General features: G+C 43.1%; 2 protein-coding genes across 2 annotated transcripts; one reads left to right on the top strand and one right to left on the bottom strand.

The window, feature by feature from the left end:
- The first annotated feature begins 3,367 nt into the window (after window positions 1–3,367).
- Or24a (Odorant receptor 24a) lies at window positions 3,368–5,940 on the top strand. Its single transcript, XM_001356448.4, has 5 exons — window positions 3,368–4,579; window positions 4,989–5,361; window positions 5,431–5,529; window positions 5,603–5,755; window positions 5,816–5,940. Exons 1-5 carry the CDS (start codon window positions 4,059–4,061, stop codon window positions 5,867–5,869), a joined length of 1,200 nt encoding a protein of 399 aa, XP_001356484.3. The 5' UTR covers window positions 3,368–4,058; the 3' UTR covers window positions 5,870–5,940.
- Window positions 5,941–9,567: 3,627 nt separating this feature from the next.
- LOC117184041 (uncharacterized) lies at window positions 9,568–10,149 on the bottom strand. Its single transcript, XM_033380074.1, has 2 exons — window positions 9,857–10,149; window positions 9,568–9,786 (listed from the first exon to the last, which is right to left on the bottom strand). The coding sequence occupies exons 1-2, from the start codon at window positions 10,097–10,099 to the stop codon at window positions 9,574–9,576; spliced, it is 456 nt and encodes a 151-aa protein (XP_033235965.1). The 5' UTR covers window positions 10,100–10,149; the 3' UTR covers window positions 9,568–9,573.
- Between the last annotated feature and the right edge of the window lie 10,601 nt (window positions 10,150–20,750).

The raw sequence follows: 20,750 nt of genomic DNA on the forward strand, positions 1-20,750 counted from the left end.
TGGTGGAAAATTATCATAGATTTCAGATGTGGCTTCGAAGGAAAATTGGGTTTATATTTGGGAAGGAAATTAACTACAAAGCCACACTGGGAAAGGGCAAGGGAGGGCGAGCGTAATTTCTGGATTGGGGATCAAAAACGATAGCAAAGAGAGTGCCGCTCGTTGGGTGCATAAAGACCCATTTTTTAATGCTAAGACACACTGGGAGAGAGAGAAATATTTCCCGAAAAATCCTTGCGAATAATTTCACGAAATTTACAAGTTTTTAGGACGACTTTTTTAAACTTTTTCACAATTTTGCTGCTAAGCCACACTGGGAGATGGCGATAGAGGCAAAGAAAGAACGAGGGCACGCTCGAAATGTTGTATTTATTGGGTATAAAATGCCAAAAGGAGTGAGTGATGATCTTCGAGTACTGCTAGGCCACACTGGAAGAGAGAGAACAGACTCGAAATGAAGACCACCCTTAAAGACTAAGCCACACTGGGAGAGAGAGCCCATTGCCTACATTTTGGAGAAATATATAACAGAGTGTTGTGTGTTTTTTCGAGTGTAGGATTATTCATGTCCATACATCAGTCCATATACATATGTGTGGGTGGGTGTTCCAAATTGACATATCGCTTTCATACACTATACATGCATATGTGTGTGTATACATGGACCCCTCCCACCCCTCCCCCCTCAGCACCCTTTTAGGCAAACAAATTAGCTACGGGTATAGGCTATCCATAACAGCGAGCAGAACTCCGACTCGTACTCGTACACTCCACTAAAGTACATGCCACTCGCCTATCACGTGGATTTTCATATACATACGAATACATATATGGATGTGTGTGTGTGTGTGTATGCATATAGTATGCATCGCATACACAAATGAGAATTTTGACGCTCCATGGGGTTTTCTATCAAAAATGCATTTGTCATTATAAATGCAACGTGCAACCAACCAGCACTCAACGTGCATCGTGCATCGTGCATCTCTCTCTGACACAAAACTCATTTCAGGGGTAGATGGAAAATGACATGTGGAAGGTGCATGTGGCGTGTGGCATGTCGAGGTGCTTATATCTTTGATTGAAGGGGAGAAATGATTTATGCTTCTCGCAGGGAGCATACAACAAATATTTATAGCATCTTAAAACTAATTGGAAATTAAGCAAAGGAATCGGATTTTGTGGAATAAAACTATATCAGCGCCAGGCCAACAATCATTAGGCCTTAAGGATCTTTTAGTGGGCCATAGAACACCCCTTAAGAAAGCCTCTATAGATCATAAGAAATCCTCTATAAATTCCTTCGGTATCCCTTTTCTGGAAGCCTAAAAGTGTCTTTGATCGAGGGAAAAGGAAGGTTTATTGTGGTTCCAAGAGAGATTATTAGGAAACTCCTTCCCAGAGGAGATCTCTCAATATATATCTGTCTCAATCCATATGATCTTTAAACCCATTCTATTAGCTTTTAATTCTATGAAATATTAATAATTTTGTTCTTCATTTTTTTTATAGGTACCCTATAAAGCTTCCCCCAAAGTACGAAAAGGTAAGCATACAATTTTTAAGAGCATTCAATCATCAGCGTTTTATGCCCCAGCAAACCTTTTGCCACTTGTTTAATTTTCAATTATAAATTCATATAAATTCAATGCCCGACGCTGGCCATTATCCCACTCATCCAGACACCGGCCCTGGCCCCACCTGGAAAAGCCTGCCCCATGGCCCTCGGGGCGGACACAATGGTGGGCTTTTGGGGGCCAGAGCCGCCATTATGTTGCCGCCTGAGTCGCCTAGATCTCTGCTGCTGCGGCCCGGTCGAAACGTGTTCAATAATTTTGTCAATAAAATGTCAGAGCAGAGCAGCGAGAGGCCTCATCGTAGTTGTGTTTGACCCCCCCTCCCCCACCCAAAAAAAAAAAAATGGAGTGAAGTGTTTTATTTATATTTTCTCTACTTTTTTTCTCGGCTGGGGCTGGGGCTGGTCGTGTGGCCTACAAATCGTACCCCTGAATGCGGCTGTCCTCTCTCTATCTCTCTATCTCTCTCTTCTCTCTGCTTTGTGTGTGTCCTCCCACTCGCACATTAAACTCATTGTGTTTATGGCATAAATTTGCATGTTTTTCACGTAAATTTTTCAATTTGAATGGACGTCGATCCTTTTTTTTGCCAGCCATAGACTGGTGGGAGGTCCTGGGACATGGGTCCTTTGTTGGCAGAGGCCTTTTCTCGATAGGTTCGATAGGTGGCATGTTGTTGGAGATGTTAAACACAAAAACACATTTAAAGGTGAGAGAAAGTCATCCATCGGGGGGGGTCAGAGGGCAGATCAAATCAGTTTCGAAATTGATTTGTGTGCCCCAAGAGTTGCTTAGTTTGTGGGTTTTCTCTGGGCCCATAAAACTAGTTAAATTTTTAGATGTTTCAGAAGCTAGAGGCCACAGGAAATTGACTTAAAATCCACTGTTCTGCAGAGCCTGATGTCAGTCCTTAGCCTGGAAAAATCCATAAAAATCCAAGCTTAAAACTGTTTTCCCCATTTAATTTTTTAACCCACATTTAAAGCCACCCCCCTCCCCCCCTTGTGTGTGTGTGCTACTACTTTTTTTTTGTTAAATATTTATATGAATATTTATGTTTATATTTACTGTACGGCTACGGGCGGGTCACTCAAAAGCACGACAGTTTTCCGAGTTGATTTTTGTGCCCGGGCTTCTTCTTTTTTTATTGCAGGACCTTCCATGCATGCAGTGTGTGTGGCAGTACCAGGACCAATACCAGGACTAATACCAGTACCAGGACCCCTGTATATAAGTGTCAAAGGCATGTGTTTAGCATGCCTCATTTGAGCGCAAATACACCTGCAGCCATCAATTATGCAAAGAGCCGGAGACCGAAGTCCGTTCCGGGGGCTTTTCGTCAGTGAGGCGTCTCCGTCTCCGTCGCCGTCTCCGGCTTCAGTTTGGGTCCTGGCTTTTTGGCTTGGGGCCTGGGCCTGCCTGCGCTTGCCTTTCTGGCCGTGTTCTGTTTAGACCAACTTCTAGTGGCAGACAGGCAGGCGGGGAGGCGGCACATTCAACGCCAGCTGCCTCTCTCTTCGTTCATTCATTCAACCAGCGCTGCCTTCTCTCTAAATTAATTTATTGGCCTGCCTTGCATACACCAAATAACTGCAGTTTGCATAATCATCACACACACACACACACAGAGAGAGGGGGGAGGGGGGGAGCGGGGTAGCTTATATAATATTTATACAAACTGCAAGTTGACTAGCAACTCCTTTGGCTGGCTGGCGCCTGGCAGAATGCAGAAATTTCGGTGAAATATCCTTTGATGGCGAGGCGATTGCTAGGGAGGGGGGGAGGGGGGAACAGGGATCGTAAAGAGAGGCTCAGACATTAGAACTAATCTTGGATTAAACTCGAATCGAAAGACCAACGAAATTTAAGATTGTTTCCTGGGAATTTCAGGGAATTTCTAGAATTTCTCTATACAAAATATTGGGAAACAGGAAAAGGAGGTATTCGTTTTCTTTAAACAAAGCATTTGATGTATTTTCTTGGACTATTTGGACTGCTAAGCCACACTGTGAGAGGGAGAGAGCATTTTCGATATTCTATTCAGAGATGTTTGAAGAGTTTAAGCCAAGAAACGGAAACCCCTTTCCGCCTACGCCTCTGTGTGGGTGGGTGGGTCTACCTCTGTGGCAGTGGCATGGCTTGTACCTGCCACACGGACATAAAATTCATGCCGCAAAAGGTCATTGAAAATCGTTTATCGAAAACTAAAGTTTAATTACCAGAACACGCCCAATTTGCCACGCCCCCCCCGCATAAGCCTGTAGCAGTAGTACCCTCGACCCCCCCACCGAGAAAGGTTGCCTAATTGAGGGTTAACAATCTGAAAACTTATTGAACTACGAAGCAAGGACAACGCCCATCTCATCAATTATGCTGCTCAACGCAGGAGGAGAGTCCTCTGTGCTAAGGCTATAAAAGGCAGCAGGACGACCGGGATTATGAGCTGGAAAGTGCAGACGGAGAGCGGCAGTAGAGAGCGAGATGTTACCTCGATTCCTCACCTCGTCACTGGCCATGGAAAGGCACTATTTTCTGGTGCCAAAGTTTGCACTGTCGCTGATTGGATTCTACCCGGAACAGGAGCGCACTCTGGGCCTTCGTCTGTGGAGTTTCTTCAACTTTCTCATCCTGGCCTACGGCTGCTATGCGGAGGCCTACTACGGCATACACTACATATCCATTGACATAGCGACGGCCCTGGACGCCCTCTGTCCAGTGGCCTCGAGCATTCTGTCCCTCCTGAAGATGGTCTGCATTTGGTATTACCGGGACGAGCTCAAGTCGTTGATTCACAGGGTCAGAACCTTGACGGAAGCACAGCACTCGGAGCGGAAGCTGGCCTACAAGAAGCGGTTCTTTACGCTGGCCACCCGGCTGACGACAGTGCTCCTCTGCGCGGGGTTTTGCACGAGCACTTCCTACTCGGTGAGGCATTTGCTGGACAATGTGCTGAGACGAGCCCATGGCAAGGACTGGATCTACGAGACGCCCTTTAAAATGATGTGAGTGAAAGGTATGAGGGCTGTTTTCCCATCTCTCAGATAATGGGGCATCTATCAATGGCCTCCTGTCTGCCTCCTCTTGTGTTCGACGGCCATTGATAACAGACTTCCTCGTAATTTGTAGAGATACTGGAAACAAGTGAGTTCCTGTGCGCTCATTAGGCATTTTTTTGTGAAAAGAAACCATCACTCAATCCATTTCGATGGTAAAAAAGTAGTTTACTGAAGGCGCACATCCAGGATTCCCAGTTGAGGTCTCTAGACCCAAAAAAATTTACAAAAACTCAGGATCGGGGATTGAAAGTTCGAGAGACTATGGCTCGTACACCCTGTTGGGGCTTGGAAGGCTCCTGTAGCTTATTTTTCTTAAATTTCTACTTTAATTTAGTCTTCCCTTCCCTTATCACAGCTTTCCAGATCCTCTCCTGCGTTTGCCGCTCTACCCCCTCACCTACATCCTAGTCCATTGGCATGGCTACATCACGGTCGTTTGCTTTGTGGGAGCCGATGGCTTCTTTCTCGGCTTCTGTCTGTATCTGACGGTGCTGCTGCTCTCCCTGCGCGATGATGTCAACGATCTGCTGGAGGTTTCCAACATAGAAGAGAGCCCCAACGAGGAGAATGAGGCCCGTATTGTGCGGGATATGGAAAGGCTGGTGGATCGTCACAATGAGGTGGCGGAACTCACGGAGCGACTGTCGGGCGTCATGGTGGAGATCACCCTGGGGCATTTTGTCACCTCTAGCCTTATTATAGGAACCAGTGTGGTGGATATGCTGTTGGTGGGTTGGATTATATCGATCTGTATAGATTGGTGTATCTTTTAAGAGTTCTCTTCTTTCTTTTTGTAGTTTTCTGGCGTTGGCATCATCGTTTATTTGGTGTACACCTGTGCTGTGGGCACTGAAATCTATCTGTATTGCCTGGGAGGGACGCACATCATGGAAGCGGTGCTTATGGTCTCAGATTTCTGTCTCCGAGGAACCTTCTTTAAGAGATCTTTCGTTTCTATCTTCCATTTAGTGCTCGGATCTGGCTCGTTCTACGTTCGCCAGTCACTGGTATGGCCACAGTGTAGGCGTCCAGAAGATGGCTCTCCTGATGGTGGCCCGCGCCCAAAGGGTCCTCACCATCAAGATTCCTTTCTTCTCCCCATCGCTGGAGACTCTTACGTCGGTGGGTGATCTTTAGTGCCCTGTAATTGGGTCCCTTTTAAAGGTCTTTCTTTGTCTGTAGATTCTACGCTTCACTGGTTCTTTGATTGCTTTGGCCACGTCCGTGATTAGATAGAGGATACTCGGGAACTCTTACGTTTTGGAGATTAAAGATAAATAAAACGAATTGGAATTGTTTTTGGAGGATTAATCAATGAAATTTCTTAGAGTTTTCCTAGCCCTCTTCCAGTGCGACTTAGCAGTGAGAATAGGCTCTAAAATATTACCGAATTTCGATCAGTTTCGAATGGCTTGCGTTGCAGAAATCGCTATGCCCTACCCTTATCATTTCCCTTCTTTTCCGTTCACTCTCTTGAAACTCATTTCCTTTTGTAATATTTCTTTCAGCTTCAGCTTCTGTTCTGCTCTCCTTGTGTCTCTTCATCGTCTGTGCGTTAATTCGTGTTTCGGTTTACTTTTCATTTTTGCTGGCTCTGCCATGCTGCCACGCTGCCACTCTGCCTCGAATGACCCTCTGATTGTTGTTCTGGATGTTGTCGAATTAAAGCTGCAATGTTGTTTAACATCTCTTCCCCCGCCGACCCCCGGCGAGCCCCTCTTTCAGCTTGCTGCTCCTTTCTCTCTGGCAAATTGGTTTCTTTACCGGTCCTCATTGCAGAGTCCTCTCGGAATTGCACAGCTCTCTGGGGGGAAAACCTTGCTCTGCTTTCCCACACTTTTCCCGCACTGCACGGCTCTGCACTCTTTGGCACTTTCCCCTTGGCCATTCCACTTGGCCATTTTCAGGCTGCAGTTGTGCTTACAGTTCATTTCCATGCTCTCGCACTTGTAGTCCCACTGCCACACCCACCCACACCCACACCCACACGCACACGCACACACCTTAATGACATCCGGACGGGGTGGAGTGTACACTGAACAAAATGGGTACAAAATGTGGTTGAAATCAATGAAGGAGAGTGATCCAGATCCACCAGATTCCCAACTCTGATTGCCACCGGATCATTATTATAGCCAAAGGGGAACTCTCCTTGGTTTCCCCTCTTCCAGTGTGGCTTATTACGCCTGCGTTACTTCTATGGAAGCTGTCAGACTCAATCTTTCGTAGTTTTTCCCAAGTGGACGGTTCCGGGGATACATCATATCCGTCGGGGGCCTTCCCTCCCACTCTTTTTTCTGGGACTCCCTCTCAAAGACAACCTCTTCAATGATGTTGATGTTCTGTGTGTGTGTGTTTTGGGGTTCTTCTGGGTTTTTCCCATTGTTCATGCACCAAATTCTTGCCATACTTTTTTTCTTTCTTTTCTTTTCTCTTGCTCTTATTTCTGCTTAATGTTGTAGTCCTTGAAATCCTTTACACGCACATGAATGAGCCTATCTACTGTCTCTCTCCCTCCCTCTCTCTCTTTGGCTGTCCCTGTCTCTGCGTCTGTCTCTTTCCTTCCTTATTACTGTTTGTCCGTCTGTCTTTTGTTTCTTTTGCCATTTGTTTGTTTGTTTTTCGCTGGCGCCTTCTTTTGTCAAAAGTGCTTTTGCTTGTAATGTGTTCGACGTCAGAACCGAACCGAACCGAGACGAGACGCTACGAGTGGAGTGGAGACGACCCCTTTCCCTATCACCACCCACCTTTCTCACACTAAGGGGATAACCTCAGGAGGAGCCTCCTACTTTTTGCTCCTGCGACAGCCCTTTAGTTTGTTGTCTACCCTGTACTTGCTCAGGTAGGGTGTTGCATGCAACAGAAGGAGTCAATCTTGATCGATCTTCACTACTATGTTACTGGAATAGTTTTCCACAGCAGATGCTGCGGATCGATACTTCAATTAGCATAGCTTCAATTAATTTTTCCCATCCCTGATCTAGGAAAGTACTTCTTGGTTTGTTTGGTATTTGTTTTTCTTGATTTTGTCTAATTTTTCCAATGTGTTCTAATGTTCGAATGTATTTTGTAGGTATTTCATCTAGTACCTTTCTGGTATTTCATTTTGCATATTTCGGTATTTTTCTAGTATTTTCGGGTTTGTATAGTATTTTTTTGTAATATTCTAGTATTTTTCGGAATGTCGTATTTTCGGTATTTGTAAAGATTTTTTGGAATTTTTCGGAATTGTTTTTAGTATTTTTCGACATTTTCTAGTATTTTAAAGTGTTTTTTTCGGTTTTTAGTATTTTTCGGTATTTTCTAGTATTTTCGACATTTTCTAGTATTTTCGTTATTTTCTAGTACTTTTGGAATTTAGTAGTTTCGGTATTTTTCTTGTATTCTTTTAATTTTTATAGTATTTTTGGTATATTCTAGTATATTTCAGTATTTTTAGTGGAAATATATTTTGAATTATTCTCTGGCATTATTTTTATAATTATTCTGGTTCCATTTTAAGTATTTCGGCTGTATTTTCTGGTATTTTGTCTGGTATTTTTCGAACAACCTTCAAAGAATAGTTCTGATACAAAAGTATCTCAAACTAAACAAATTTCCATATTTAGCTATTTTTCCCAGGCCTTGGACATTACTTATTGAAGATTACTCGTTTTCGAGAACAGTTGTCTGAATAATGGGTATGTGGTAGCTCTGTAATCCTTTTAGTCTTTTTCTTTTCGCCCTATTTTAGAGGTTCTCCTCTCTGTTCATTTGGCCTTTTCTTCTGCTCCTGTTGCTGCTGCTGCTGCTGCTTCTGCTTGTGCTTGTTGCTTTTTGCTTGTTATTTTTATTTCGTTTCCATTCAGTCAGAGCTCAGAACTGGTTTCCTGCCGCTCCAACCCTGGCCCACAAACCCAAACCGTCACCCACAAATGTACCGCCCAAAAACCCTCTCTTATGGTCCTTGTTAATGTTGTTCGTTTTCACATTTTTATGTGCATTTTGTGTGTGAGTATGGGTACGGGTGTGGGTGTGTGTGTGTTTGTGTGTGTGTGTGTGGGCCATACATCCGCATTTGCTACGCAATTTTTGCACTCAAGTTTACCTACTTTTTATGGTAAACACCCAAGGTTGCTTGTTTATTCTAGCAAAAATGTATTTAGGTGAAGCTTAACTACATGTGAATGTGAATGTGGGCTGTGGATGAGTACGAATGAGTGTGAGTGCGAGTGTGGGCACTGTTTGGAGAGCGGGTAAGCCGGGTAAGCAGTGAGGTTAAGTGAGGTTCTCTCGTTCGGTTTGGGAGTGCCGGAGAGCCCGGGGGTCACACACACAACAGCATTACTCCAAACAACCAAAAAAAAAATTAAAAAACAAGCAGAAAGAACCGAAAGTTAAATAAATACTTCAACGTTTGTTGTGGGCGGAATTCCCGCCGTCCCGAAATTATAGTTTCTTTTTTAGCGGTATTTCAATAATAATATTTTCTTAATAAAATAAATATTAATTAATCGACGGTAAAAATAACTCGTTAAATATATAATTTATTCATTTGAATGGAATATAAATACTCAAACACGGATGTACATAGTACTATATTAAGGTCTGAAGGCCCTTCTTTTTTTTTTATCAAAATATTATCATCAAATAAATGTTTGCAGCTTATTTTTCGCATTTTAGCATTTAAAAAGACAGGAATCGTAAATATTGAATTTTTATATTTATTTCTGTAAACAAAAAAATCATACCCGTAGAAATTTTCAATTTTAAGCACATTTTTCGGTGATAATATATATTTTTATTAATTACAAAAAAATTCAATCTCAAATATAATGATTAATTAATGAGTTATTTTTTGCTGAAAAATAATTATTATAGAATTATCAATGAAAAATATTCAAAAAAAATTAAAAATTTTATTTTTTTGATTTTTTGAATTACTATAAATAATGTTAATTTTATTTGACTCCTTTATTAGAAACTGTGCACGCAAATTTGCCCGTTTTATTGCCATTGGAGGTGAATTCGACGTACATTTGCGCATATTTTTTTGGATCCAAAATTGTTTCGGTGAATTCCCTTTTTCCGCAGTAAACGCGAGTGCTTTTGGGGTTTTCAACTGAATCCACGAAGGTGATCACAACCATTCGGTGATTGATGCAGCCCTTTTTCTAAAATTATTAAATATTAAAATAATAGTTAATAATTAAAAGTAGTCCAACTGTTGTCTCAGGCACTCACATCCTTTGGTATGTCGATGTTGCACTTTAGTTCCAGCTGGTTATTAGCCCAATTGGTTGCTGCTTTGAGCTTGCAATTGGTTTCGGGTTGGTATTGGGCGGGATAATTGGGACTTCTAAAATAAAACGAAGCTCCCAAATCAATCGACTGCTCAAAGTTACAGTCCTCATTCCACTGGATCTCGCCTCTGGCCAGCAAGATGGGAAGCAACAAAAAACTCAGGATCTCGAAGGTGATGTGCATTTTGCTCAGAACTTGTCGCCGTCAGAGTCAGCACTCAAATGGCCAAGGGCCGTGGCCTGCATATGCCTATAGTGGAATCAAAGCCAAATCAATGAAGCCAGATAATGAAAAACCTGTCTTTTAGAATTGCCAATTATTCTGTATAAACTTGATTATGCCTAAACCAGTTAGCCCTTCGACTGAGACGAGTTTGCAACTACACAAAGGATCTGATACAGGTTGGATTTAGTATATACATAATGTAAGAAGGAACAACAGATGAGAAGCAACGGCAGAAGGGGAACACAGCAGAGAGGAGAATCGCAGCGCTCAGAGCAGACCTAAGCGGAGATCGAGCCGTGAAGTTTCAAATACTTGTTCTTACATTTACCAGCCTACCGCGATTTAGTTTTATTGTCAATCCACTGAGCTTAGGACAGACAGCTGTATCCCATAGGCACTGCCGCGATGGTTTTTACCCCTAACCAGGGCCATATTGGCCTATGTGTGGCCCCGCTAAGGGTCGTCTGGGTTAACCTTTCCTAACCTAACCTACTGAGCTTTTTCAACAGCGTAATGTTTGCTTTAATTAGGTTTATTCGGATAGGTCGAATAGTAATAAAGCGATAGCGACGAGTAAGTGGATAAATTCCAGACAGAGACTTCTTGAAAACGCAGGGCTCTACCAGATTGAAGATCAATTATGCCAAGTGCGAGAAGTCAGTGCTAGATCAAAACTAAATTCAAAGGAAGGCGGGCGAATTGTACTCGCTCTAATTTAAGCGAGGCTTCGACTAGAGCACGACAGAAACGAGAGCACAACAGATCGAGACAGCGAGAGCGCGAGACAACGAGAGCGAAAGTAAAGAAAAGAAGGAAAGGCGCGAGCTGAAGACAAGGGAAAAGGGCTTCATAGGCTGCTGTCGTATGTATATACTCGTTTAAGTGGTACAGTGGGCACTGCAAATGACGAACAATAAGAGGGTCTTACTCCACTGGTGCACCTTTGACTATAATCTATGGAATATTGGCAAATATCAGGCTGCGTTACCCAAAAATTCTCCCGAATTCACTTTCTTCTTACGATTTCCACTGCGGTAGAAAATCTACATGTAAATATACAAATTCCAGGCCTTTTTTCTCTGGGTGTATCTTCATAAAAGGTATCTGAAAGTGCTTCTTGTGGGCTGCTGTTGGTTCTCCTCCCACCACTGTTTTTTTTGCGGCCCCTGCTTTTGCCCCTGCCTCTGTTTGTTGTTGTTGCTGTTGTCCACGAGAGCGAAATAATTTTAAATGTAATTTTTACCTACACGACTAATTAAATTTCGCATTTTATGCGCGCGAAGGGCCAAGTGAAATGTACATAAAACGGAGGACCCACAGCTAGAGCCGGAGCCGGAGTCGGAGCCGGTGACGGAGCCGATGACGGAGCGACGGAGCTGGAGCCTCGTGGCGAACGAATTACCAAAAACAAACACGACCCTAACTGTAAAATGGTGACCCCAACAAGCGGGAGACGAGCATACAGCATGTCAGTGCCCCCCCCTCCCCGTCCCTACACTAGGGGGAGGGAGGGGTCTGGGAATGCGCCAGCGTCGCCACATGAGTGAAATTTTAAGCAGGCGCCAAAGTCTTTGGGCCATTTTCCTTCTATAAAACAGAACAAGACACGTTCGGACAGAGAGGGAGAGGGACAAGGAGAGAGAGAGAGAGAGGTATCGGATCCATTAAAATTCCGTTGGGGCATTGCTAAATAAATCCACTTGCAAGTGGTATAAAACAGGCCCCCAAAAACAACAACAACAAAGGGCAACCCCCAAAGAAAATGGCAAAGAAATCGAACGAAAAAAAGTCGTCATCGTCAGCGGGTTTCGTTGTTGTTGTCTCTCTCTCTCTCCCTTTGGCGTCAAATGCCAAACGCATGTGATTCCTGCAGTCAGCGGAGTCCTAGGGAAATGTGGCAAAAACAACAGCCAGTAAAAGAGATATAGATTAATGGGTGGGGGCTACGACTAGAAGATACCCTAGACGATCTTAAGAAATGCAGATTGAGAGAATTCTTGGGGCATTAAATGGAGGGAGTAGAGCGGAAGATGTATCTTGGGTATCTGCTATCCAAATGTGCTTTAGATTGAACGATAATGTCTTTGTATATATCTCCACCAAATGTAGACACTCTCCCCTTTAGAATGGCCTCAATAATGGAAAGAGATCTCCACAGAAAGATCTCTATAGATCTGATGATTCCCTCTCTCTGTTCTTCCATCCAGCATCCCTTTGAGGGCCATCTAAATCCAGGGTATCAGCAGGCAAACACCCACGCCGTAAAGCCGAGGCCGAAGCGCTTTGCCGTCGTCCTTGTGATATGTGAAATGGCAAACAAATATTTTTTTGATGTACGGCCTAAAAGTATGCATTGAAATTCAACACGCGGCACAACAAAACACAAACGTTGCTGCCCCGAGTACCCCCGTACCCGTACTCGTACTCGTATTGATTGTGGCAGGGGCAGGGGCAGGGGCGGGGGCGGGGGCGGGGGCTGGGATGGTGCTTTAGCGGCATGTGGTATTTGAAATGTTGTAAAGCAATCGCTTGAAATTAGCACAAGATCTTTGTTGTTTAAAGCGCGACTCAAGAGACACGCGGCACCAAAAAACGAGTATCCAGAGTGGCAGGAAATTACACGAAAAGCGAGACATGTGGCAGGAATAAGTTGTGAAGGTGGGGGCGGGGGCGGGGGCGGTGGCTGGGGCACGAGGAAGTCAAGTGAATTGAAATGGTAATGATACATGACAATGTTGCTCCCGCGAAGAGATAGGGCGAAATGGAGACAGACAATCGCATCGCTTCGCTTTTGATGTGGAGTCGGAATGTGGGGGACGTACGAGGGGGCGGAGGGGTGATGCCTGGGACAAGTGCCGTGTGCTCCTGTCCCTACGTTTGAATTTGTGCTTAGAATTCCATTCGAATTGGAGGTGCTTTAACAGATGTCATAAGATAAACGTGCGGCGTTCTGTGGGTTTCGGCTTCAATTTTGTTTAAAGTTGGGCAAAAGTGTGGAGGTAATAAAGTAGGCGATTTATAGGGAAATAAGTTATATTATTTTTATAAATTTATCTTGCATCATTATTCAATAGTTTACATGCGATTATGAGGCACTTTTCTCATTGTTTGTGATATTTTTTTGTTTAAAATGTGGTCTTTAAAGCTAAAACTACGAAAAAAATCTTGAATTTATTCCTTTGTTTAAGTATTTTTGACATAAATTTGAGTCTTTAATGGAGTTAATTGTTCAGCCATGGAAATTATTTCTCATAACTAGTTATTCTTTTTTACTTTTTCCTTCAGATTTCTATAGTCTCCAAAAATTTATAATACGTTTTGCTTTGACATGAATATAAAATGCCATAATTCGTATTTTTGGTACACATTTCTTTCTATTACCTTCTTTTTCCTTGTCCACATTTTCGCCATACAAATAATCATGAATTTCTATAAATTATCACCATTTCAGCAGGCCCTTTCTTCACACTTTTTCCCCATTTCCATTGACTCTTAACCTTGAAACAAACCCACAGCCATGCTTAGCCTTATTGGGGCTTGCCATCTTTTATCTGCTTATGGGAGGTTTTTCCTCTTAAACGTTTACTGTGTTTTTATCACGCATACGCCCAGTTGAGCGCCTAAAAGACTGAGTCGCAATTAGAGACAACAGCCAGAGAGGGAGTCCCCCCCCCTCCCATGTGTCTGCCCCCGCCCACTTGCTCTCCCCTCATTTTCCTGTCCATCGCTGGCTGTGTTTTCCTCCAGCAGCGGCAGCACCAGCAGCACATAATCTGCATACAAATGCGTTGATTTGCCTAATCGACGCCTATTTGTTTGGACCAAAAAGAGAGCACAAAAAACGAGGAAGGAAAACCCACCAGCAGGAGAATATTCTGTCTGCCTCGAAAAGTTGTACGCCCCAAAAAGTGGGAGGAACTTTCGAGGGGGGGTGGGCGGCGTTGCGCCGAGGCGGTAAAGTAAACCGACGTTTAATTTTTTGAAGCGTGTTGCACGCATTAAAATTAAAAGGAGAGGCAGGCAGGCAGGCACACGCCCCCACACATCCCCTCCTTCGAGCCAGTGGCACTTCCGTTTGGAGCCACGTACGTGATGCTTGGAGCATCAAAAACTGGCAATTGGTGGGGGGGGGCGAAGGGGAACGGGAATGGGCACGGAACAGAACGTTGCCTTTGACTATGTTTTGCATTTGCATGCAAATGTTTTTTCATTGGCATTTTCACTTTTCGTGAGAGCGGAAAGCCACGCCCACACACACACACACACACACACACACAAAGGGAAAGAAGATGGCACGATGGAGAGAGTTTTCTGCAAAAGAAAGTAGCATTCTTTTCACTCGCATTCAATTGACAACTGCAGCCGATCATCTTCATCTTTTTGTGGGGGTTCGCCCCTTTCTGCTACCCTCTAATCACTGCCTGTCACGTGCTCTTCCCCTTTTCCTTTTTTTTTGGGACATTTTCTTGCTGTCAACTCCTTTGTCTGTGCTCGAAAGTTTAGAGTAGGTTTTTCTTTGGGATAAACGTCGCTTGGGGAACCATTTTCCATTTTCATCTGCTGCCTTGACATTCGCGCATTTCCGTTTCCGGCCGTAGTCGTCGTCGTCGTCGTCGGCCCGGCTCCACTTCCGCCGCAAGACGATGCGCCGCAAATGTGACATCCTCTACCGCCTTCTGTTCGTGTGGCTGCCACAAAATTATAGGCCGCGACTCAAGGCGGTAATTACTATATTATAAATGTGGGCGATGGTTGCTGGTGTGCGTGCAGTGAAACGAGTGGGGGAATTTTAAAGGGGGGAGAGGGAGATCACTCTCTGATGAAAGATTTGAGGAACTTAAGAGCAACTTTGAAAACATTTTCCACTTTTCAGAGGCGGAGTATTGTGTTTGATATTAATATTAGAAAAAATACCAGAAAAATACTTTAAAATACCAGAAACTACTGGAAATTACAAGAAAATACCAGAAAAACATACTAGACATTATTAAAAATACTAGAAAAATATTATAAATACTAAACAAATACTAATCATTCAATCTGTTGTGTAGTGCTCTAGAAAAAATACCAAAATAATACTAGAGGACTCTTTTCATGAAAAATTCATAGTTACTGATGAAAATGTATAAAATACAATAGAAAACACTAAAGGAACCAATAAAATACTACTATAAGAAGATCAATGGAGATCTATCAGAGATCTGATATTCCTAAAAATTTTAAGCACCTAAAGTATTTGAAAGATATTACCAAAAAGTTCTTGGTTGATATTTTTTTTGGTTTTTCTCTTTTATAAATATTTATATTTGTCTTTTTATACCAGGTACTCGAGGGAATAGGGTATATTAGGGTATATTAGAATTGTGATAAAAGCAACACCCAGAGGGAAGGGTTTCCGACCCTATATATAAAGTCTGTGAATTTCAATGAATTCTCTCTAAGGAATTGTTTTAGAGATAATTCCCAAATACCTGCAACAGCAAACACGTACCAAGTATAGCATAGAGACCTTTCATTGACACATCTAAAATCCCCCTCTCTATCAGGCATTGTCTTCCCATATCCACCCATTCTCTCAACTCTTCCTCTTGTTTAGGTGAAAGCCCCAATCGATTGATCAACTCTCGCCAACCGTGAGGAAACCCATCAACGCTTTAGTGATTCCATTAACCATTCCATAAATTGAAGGCGCCAATGCATAGACGCCCCCCGCCCCCCCCTTGGAACCTCCCGCCCTGCTGTCTGCAGTGCCCCTCCAATATCCTGTCATATACACAGCTGATAATCGAATTCGACTTTTCAACGCCCCAGCGAATTATGGAATCCCAGGAGAGGAGCAGGAACAATTTATTGGCCTTCCCCGTGAATGGATGGGGCAGACAGCAGCAGAGGGGCAGAGGGGCACACCCACTCGGCTTGCAATTGCAATTAAAACATGCACATGGCATTAATTTAGAGGATGCGACACCTGAGGGCACCGCACTCGGACATAAATCCGCTCCAAAAATGGCCACGATGCCACGATGGCTGAAGCGATAATTTGCAATTATGTGGGGAGGCCACCACACAGCCACCACCCCCCCGCCACCGAAAAAAGAGAGGAAAAATACGAGTGTAGAGGAGAAACAGGAAACGAGAAGCGAGCGAGGGAAAAACAACAAGTGGAAAAGTGGTTTAAATAAATTGCAGCAGACCAGGGATCAGGGGGAGGGGCGGCACGGCACGGCACGGACAGGCTGTGGCAAGTGGCATGTGCAGTGCTTTTGTTGCTGCTGCATCGTTTGCGGCCTGTTGGCAGCCAACAAATCTCCTTTTGGGGTCCCCTCCTTTTGCCTGTGCCCTGCCCCCCTGGGGCCCGGCTCCTCGGTCTGGACCCTGGACTCTGGAGCCTGGAGCCTGGGGTCGCTCGTCATAGCCTTCTGACCTCTTGGTCTTTTCGCCTCTTTAACCGGCTTGGCCCGTTTGCCGCCATTACGTTAAATATTTTATGAACCATTAAAAGTTTTTGCAAATTTTATGGCCGCTTTGCATACACATATACAAAAAAAGAAAGGAAAAGGGAAAACAAGAAAGAAAAGCTTTTGGTTTCGACGGGTCGCTGTTGGGGATACCCTGAAGGATCTAGGGGCTCGCAAGGAAAATATAATAAACCTTTTACTAAAACATAGAAACAAAAGAAAAGTTTATTGAACTAATATACTAGATATATACTAGATAAATACTAGAAAAACATCAGCAAATTGGAAATTAGTTTTAACTGTAACAAACATCTGCATTAGCAAAAGATATTCCAGAAAAATACTAGAAAATGTCTAGAAATAATGTCAGAAAATATTTATAGAATACCTAGACGACTAGAAAATACCATGAAAATACTATAAATATTAAAAGAATACTTCTGTTTAGTGAATTACTAAAAATATACCATCAAAATTACTAGATATACCAACAAAAATACCACAAATAATACTATAACTGCGGTCTGTAAAGGTTTTGTTAATATTTATTGTAATTTTCTGCTTTTCTATGCTGGTTTCTATGAAGATCTATGATATAATGAATGGATCTTAGTAGATCCTACAAATAGGCATAAAAAAGACCGAAGATCTTCACAAAGAACAAATTTCTAAGGAAGCAAAGAGAACCTGGGTACCGACGATTCTTCTGTTGATGTTTTATCAAGGATATACTCTATAGGGTCGAAACTTCTTTCTTTTTGTCCATCACACACACCCCCAGTTTGTTTATAGCACCATCTAAAAAGAGTATCGTAAAGAAAGGCACCCGCCTGAGATGAGAAGCTAAGAGAAAGCGGCAAGCTGGCGGCATTCGACACTTTGCCTTCCAGGGGCACTCTGCCCTTCTGCAGCCCCTTCTGCCCTTCTACCCTTTGGCTCTCTCTCCCGAACGACCTCGGGAAGCGTGTTAGTATGTCACGACTTGTGCAAATGACTGGGCCATCAGAGAGAGAGAGTGCCAAAGGAGCTCATAAAATATCCCCTCACCCCACACCCCGTCCCTCCCGACTCTCCTCTCATATGGCATCCCATATCCCCATGCCCCATGCAGCACTTTCGATTCGACAACAAAGAGCGCGCCATGCGGCTGTAAGTTTTCAGTTTGATGCCAGAAAAGGGCCACCAAAAAGAAAAAATACCGAAATTTTTTGGCGGAAACTGTCGATGGCACTGTGACATTGTCAAAGGCAATAACGCATCCAAAACAGCAATACAGCAGCAATGAAAATGGGAAATATAGCCCCAAGGCAGGGGGGGTGGAGAGGAACTGGAGCTACTTTAAGGTTGAAACCTCATGTGCGATATTTGGATACCATGGACTGAAGAACAGATCAACGATTTATTTATCAACTTTCAGACGAGCCAAACGATAATCTTTTGGGTTTTTCAACTCCTTTTTACCTGCAACCAAACCAATGGATAACTTTTATCCAAGGATGGATGGTGATTCCCAAACTCCTTTGAACACTTAAATGTAATGAATTTATTCAATATTTATGCAGATTCCTTTGCTGTGGGTTTTGTGTCCACAGCTCATGCAAGTTTTTAACAATGTTTGCAAGTTTTCTGATCAATGCAGAAGCCCTTGAAAAGTGCTCGAGAAAACACTCGAACGAGCAGCACTTTAAAGATTTGTGGGCACAATAATAATCAGCAAAAAAGCAGAAACAATTACAAAAGAAAAGTAGAGAAGAGACGACGACGACGATGACTACGACGACGACGACAAGTGTTGTTTGGGGAAAAGTTTTTGTTGGCAGGAAAAGTTGCCTTTGGACGGAGTGAAGTCTCTGGCCTTCCCTGTAGGCCAGGTGCCGCATGTGTGACCCTATTCGTGTGTGTGTGTGTGTGCATCTATGACTGTCTCTCTCTCTGTGGGGGTGACACATATGCATAGCCTTAGTGTTACAAGGCCGCCTGACTGACAGTAACAGCTGGCAGTAAACTTTAAAGCAGTGCGAAAACTTTTAATTAACAAAATTAATGTTATGGCAACGCTATAAGGCACATTTACATATGTATGTACTACATTGTACAATCAGAGAGCTGCCACGACTCTTTCCAGCCCAAGGTAGCTGTGAATGTTTATGCATGAATATCGACTAAGGCGAAAGAAATTTTTCGAGCTGTAGCCCGCCTTCCCGCCTTTCGCCTGCCTGCCCGCTGCTTGCTTTTGCTCATTAAAAACGCCCAAAAGCAACAACAACAACAGCTGTTGCAACTGTGGCGCTTGCAGCAGCCAGAGCAGCAGGAGCAACAGCAACACGCTGCGTATGCTTAATTTCTATGCAGTTTATTCTCTCTCCTTCGCTGCGGGATGGCAATGAGAGGGGATGGAATGGGCAGAGGGGGGGTAGTGAATGAGATGGGTGGCAGCACACACAATAAGGACAGCATTGCGTATGCTGTTCTTTTAATTTGCGCCCAACATCTGGTGGATGCAGTAGAATCAGAAAAAAATGCAGCATACTTTTCAGCGCACGCATTTAAATGCGAAATGCAGGCGGGGCAAAATTGTAGCATACTTTCAGGGTTAGCATTTAATGAGGGATAGATAAACACACGGGAAACCTAAGGAAAATAGAGAATTAAGGAAATATGCTATGAGATGAAGAGTCGTGAATATTGAGGGAATAATATTTACACAGATTAAGCATAAAAGTTTTAATGAAAAAATATTTTATTTCTTGGCTCGATAATTTCCATATTTTTGAGTGAATAAGAAAATTGGATAATATGTGAAAGGAAAATTTGCAGCTCAAAGAATGTGAATGGAACAAGAACATGAATTAAGATTTTAAGCACGTTTAAGATATTATTAATCGCTTGGTTTCCCTTTAAATCATTAAATTCAAACAAAAGCATATTATTTGCACAAATTCGTTGACTTGCAATAGCTTTCCACTCTTCTGTTTTCTATTAAGAAAATTTCATGCAAATTAATTTTCTTCCAAATTAGTTTTCCCCTTGGAGCATAATCATTAAGCCTTGGAATTAAATAAGAAAATTTTCACTTTGACATGTCGAAAATGTGACGAAAACAAGTACAAGAATTTAACTATATAATAAATAAACATAATTAAATAAATTGGTGCCGAAGAAAACGCTCTTAGAGCCATTGAAAGAAACATCTGCCAATGGCAACATATCGTTAGCGGCAACATGTGACAAGGGCAACATTTCCTTTGCAACAGTCCCTAAATGATGTCATAATAATGGCTTAAGTCATGATTTCCTTCTCTATTGTTTCTCCTTTAGAGCATTCCCCATTCGCTGTAAAATTGATTAAATTTTCCGGAAATTTCCCAGTGGCCGCAAGACAATGAATCTTAAAATTGAAAACTGCAAATGAAAATGATAATTTCATTAAGCCTGCCCCACAGGAGGCAGCAGCTTCGTTTCTGCCGCTGCTTTGGCTTCGACTTACAACGGAATGGATACGAATGTGAGTGTGGAGTATATGGCATTTATATCCGTCTGACTGTGGTTAATCAGCAGGAGCTTTCGGGCCGTGGCCGTGGCCGTCTCCGTATCCAGCCTCTGGCCTGCCCATGCGCCCCCACTTAATGCGCATCAGCAGTCGCAGTCGCAGTCGCAGCTGTAAGTCTCGACATCCTTCGACATCGGCGTCACTGGGGCATCATGTAACGGCATTGTAAATGTACATTTAAAACCCAGAGCATTAATTATGCAACGAGTGGAGTCCTTGCCGTATCTGCATGGAAATATATATTTTAAAAATGCATTTATAACCATAGAAGCTGTGGATAACATTTCAATTAAGTTTCCACTTGAGTTTTAAGTTCAAGTCGCGCTTCACATTAAGTATACGTAGCGCGGAGTGGTTTGGCTTGTCCATATCCTGACAAAAGCAGTAGCCGCAATGCTCTTTCCTTTTTTTGATAGGTGCTTTTTTCCGTGACTTTTGTACCCTTGAAGAGAGTTTAGCGCTTAACTTTGGTAACCAGAGCCTTCCAAATCCTCCCAAGATCTGCAGAATCTCCAAAAGACTCTGCCATCTGTTTCCCATTGAATCCTTTATTGGAGGCATCATTGTTTTGGCCACATGATCGTCCAGCGGCTGCTTTGAT

This window comes from Drosophila pseudoobscura, chromosome 4 (genome assembly GCF_009870125.1).
Source record: "Drosophila pseudoobscura strain MV-25-SWS-2005 chromosome 4, UCI_Dpse_MV25, whole genome shotgun sequence".
Taxonomy (NCBI): domain Eukaryota; kingdom Metazoa; phylum Arthropoda; class Insecta; order Diptera; family Drosophilidae; genus Drosophila; species Drosophila pseudoobscura.

What these genes read in the sequence shown, in the direction of transcription:
- Or24a (XM_001356448.4), top strand. Translation starts at nt 4,059, where the DNA reads ATGTTACCTCGATTCCTCACCTCGTCACTGGCCATGGAAAGGCACTAT. An exon ending in GAGACGCCCTTTAAAATGAT is followed by an intron (nt 4,580 to 4,988) that starts GTGAGTGAAAGG and finishes CCCTTATCACAG; the next exon opens with CTTTCCAGATCCTCTCCTGC. An exon ending in CGCTGGAGACTCTTACGTCG is followed by an intron (nt 5,756 to 5,815) that starts GTGGGTGATCTT and finishes CTTTGTCTGTAG; the next exon opens with ATTCTACGCTTCACTGGTTC.
- LOC117184041 (XM_033380074.1), bottom strand. Translation starts at nt 10,099, where the DNA reads ATGCACATCACCTTCGAGATCCTGAGTTTTTTGTTGCTTCCCATCTTG. An exon ending in ACATCGACATACCAAAGGAT is followed by an intron (nt 9,787 to 9,856) that starts GTGAGTGCCTGA and finishes TAATAATTTTAG; the next exon opens with AAAAAGGGCTGCATCAATCA.